General features: G+C 32.7%; 1 protein-coding gene across 1 annotated transcript; it reads right to left on the bottom strand.

Moving 5' to 3' along the window:
* Nucleotides 1-113: 113 nt before the first annotated feature.
* On the bottom strand, nucleotides 114-1,582 carry LOC104075110 (cytochrome c oxidase subunit 1-like; the record flags this gene model as incomplete). The annotated part of the gene is made up of 1 exon (XM_009575503.1): nucleotides 114-1,582. A coding segment is annotated over one exon (1,469 nt), but the record flags the coding sequence as incomplete, so codon positions are not given.
* Nucleotides 1,583-1,634: the final 52 nt, after the last annotated feature.

Here is a 1,634-nt window from a genome sequence, read left to right on the forward strand (position 1 = left end):
TCATATGACAATATATCTATAAAATCTAGTACGGCGAGAAGGGAAGTGTGTTTCAAAGAAAAGGGATGTTTAGCCGGGAAGTTAGCGTCTAACGAAAATCTTATTTTTTATTATTAATAAAGCATAGCTAATAAGACTATAATAGTTGAGATAGAACCAATTGAACACATTGTGTTAATATAGGAAATATAATCAGGATAATCTGGTATTCTCCGAGGCATAACATTGAAACCAAGAATATGCATAGGTATGAAAATTAACATAATGCTATTTAAGAAGATTAATAACCATAGACCTAATATAGGAGTAGTAGCTGTGGTGAAATGGAATAAGTGTTTAGTATCTCCGAACATATCTTTAGCATAAAATATAAAACCACAAATAGTAGATATAACTGCTCCTAAAGACAACACAAAATGGAAATGTGCTACAATATAATATGTATCATGTAATGCAATATCCATAGCTGCATTACCCATAACTACACCTGTAGTACCTCCCAAACAGAATAGGATAATAAAACTAAGTGCTGCCCAAAAATCAATATTCCTAGTAGTATAATCGCTAGCCATATAAGTACCTAACCAGTTGAAAATTTTAGTACCGGTAGGAATGGCAATCATAATTGTCATCGCAGAGAAATAAGCACGAGTATCTACTTCTAATCCTACTGTCATCATATGATGAGCCCAAACCAATGAACCTAAAATAGAAATACAACCCATAGCTATAATCATAGCTTGACCACCAAAGACTATTCTGATAGTATATGATGACAGAGTCTGTGATATAACACCAAAACCAGGTAGAATTAGAATATAAACCTCTGGATGTCCAAAGAACCAGAATAGATGTTGAAATAAGACACTATCACCTGAATACATAGAATCATAGAATTCTGTATTGATATGTAGATCTAATAATAACATAACTAAAGCTCCAGTTAAAATAGGAAGTGTGATAATTAACATAATAGCAGTACATAAAATAGACCAAATATATAAAATCGATAACCTGGAACCACTAGAATATCCTAAAAATAAACATGTACCAATAAAATTAATAGAGCTTATTAAACTACTAATACCTAAAATACCTAATCCAACAATGATCCAATCTGTGGATTCCGTATTCAATGTCATCAGACTAGTACTTAAAGGTGGATACATTGTCCAACCCATACCACTACCGTACTCAGATGTTATACTATGAATGACTATGACAGAACCTAAAGGTAATAGTAAATAAGATACCGCATTAATTCGTGGAAATACAACTTCTGAAGCTCCAATGTATATAGGTAGAAAGAAGTTACCATATCCCCCGTATAGAGCAGGCATTAAGAACATAAAGATCATAGCTAGGCCATGTATCGTGATAATAACGTTATATGTAGATATCGTTTCTGCACAAATAATTCGAGAACCACTATTGTAAAGTTCGATGCGGATCATACTAGACATTATAGTACCCAATACACTGAATAGAGCTCCAGTAACCAGATACATAGATCCTATTTCTTTATGATTATTATATGCTAGGGGATATCTATAACTAGATTTAATCAAATAACGGTACAAAGCTGAAAACAAAGGACTCCTTAAATTAAACTGAGGAGTCAAGTAGGTACGAAC

The sequence above is a fragment of the Fulmarus glacialis genome, unplaced genomic scaffold (genome assembly GCF_000690835.1).
Source record: "Fulmarus glacialis isolate BGI_N327 unplaced genomic scaffold, ASM69083v1 scaffold49963, whole genome shotgun sequence".
Taxonomy (NCBI): domain Eukaryota; kingdom Metazoa; phylum Chordata; class Aves; order Procellariiformes; family Procellariidae; genus Fulmarus; species Fulmarus glacialis.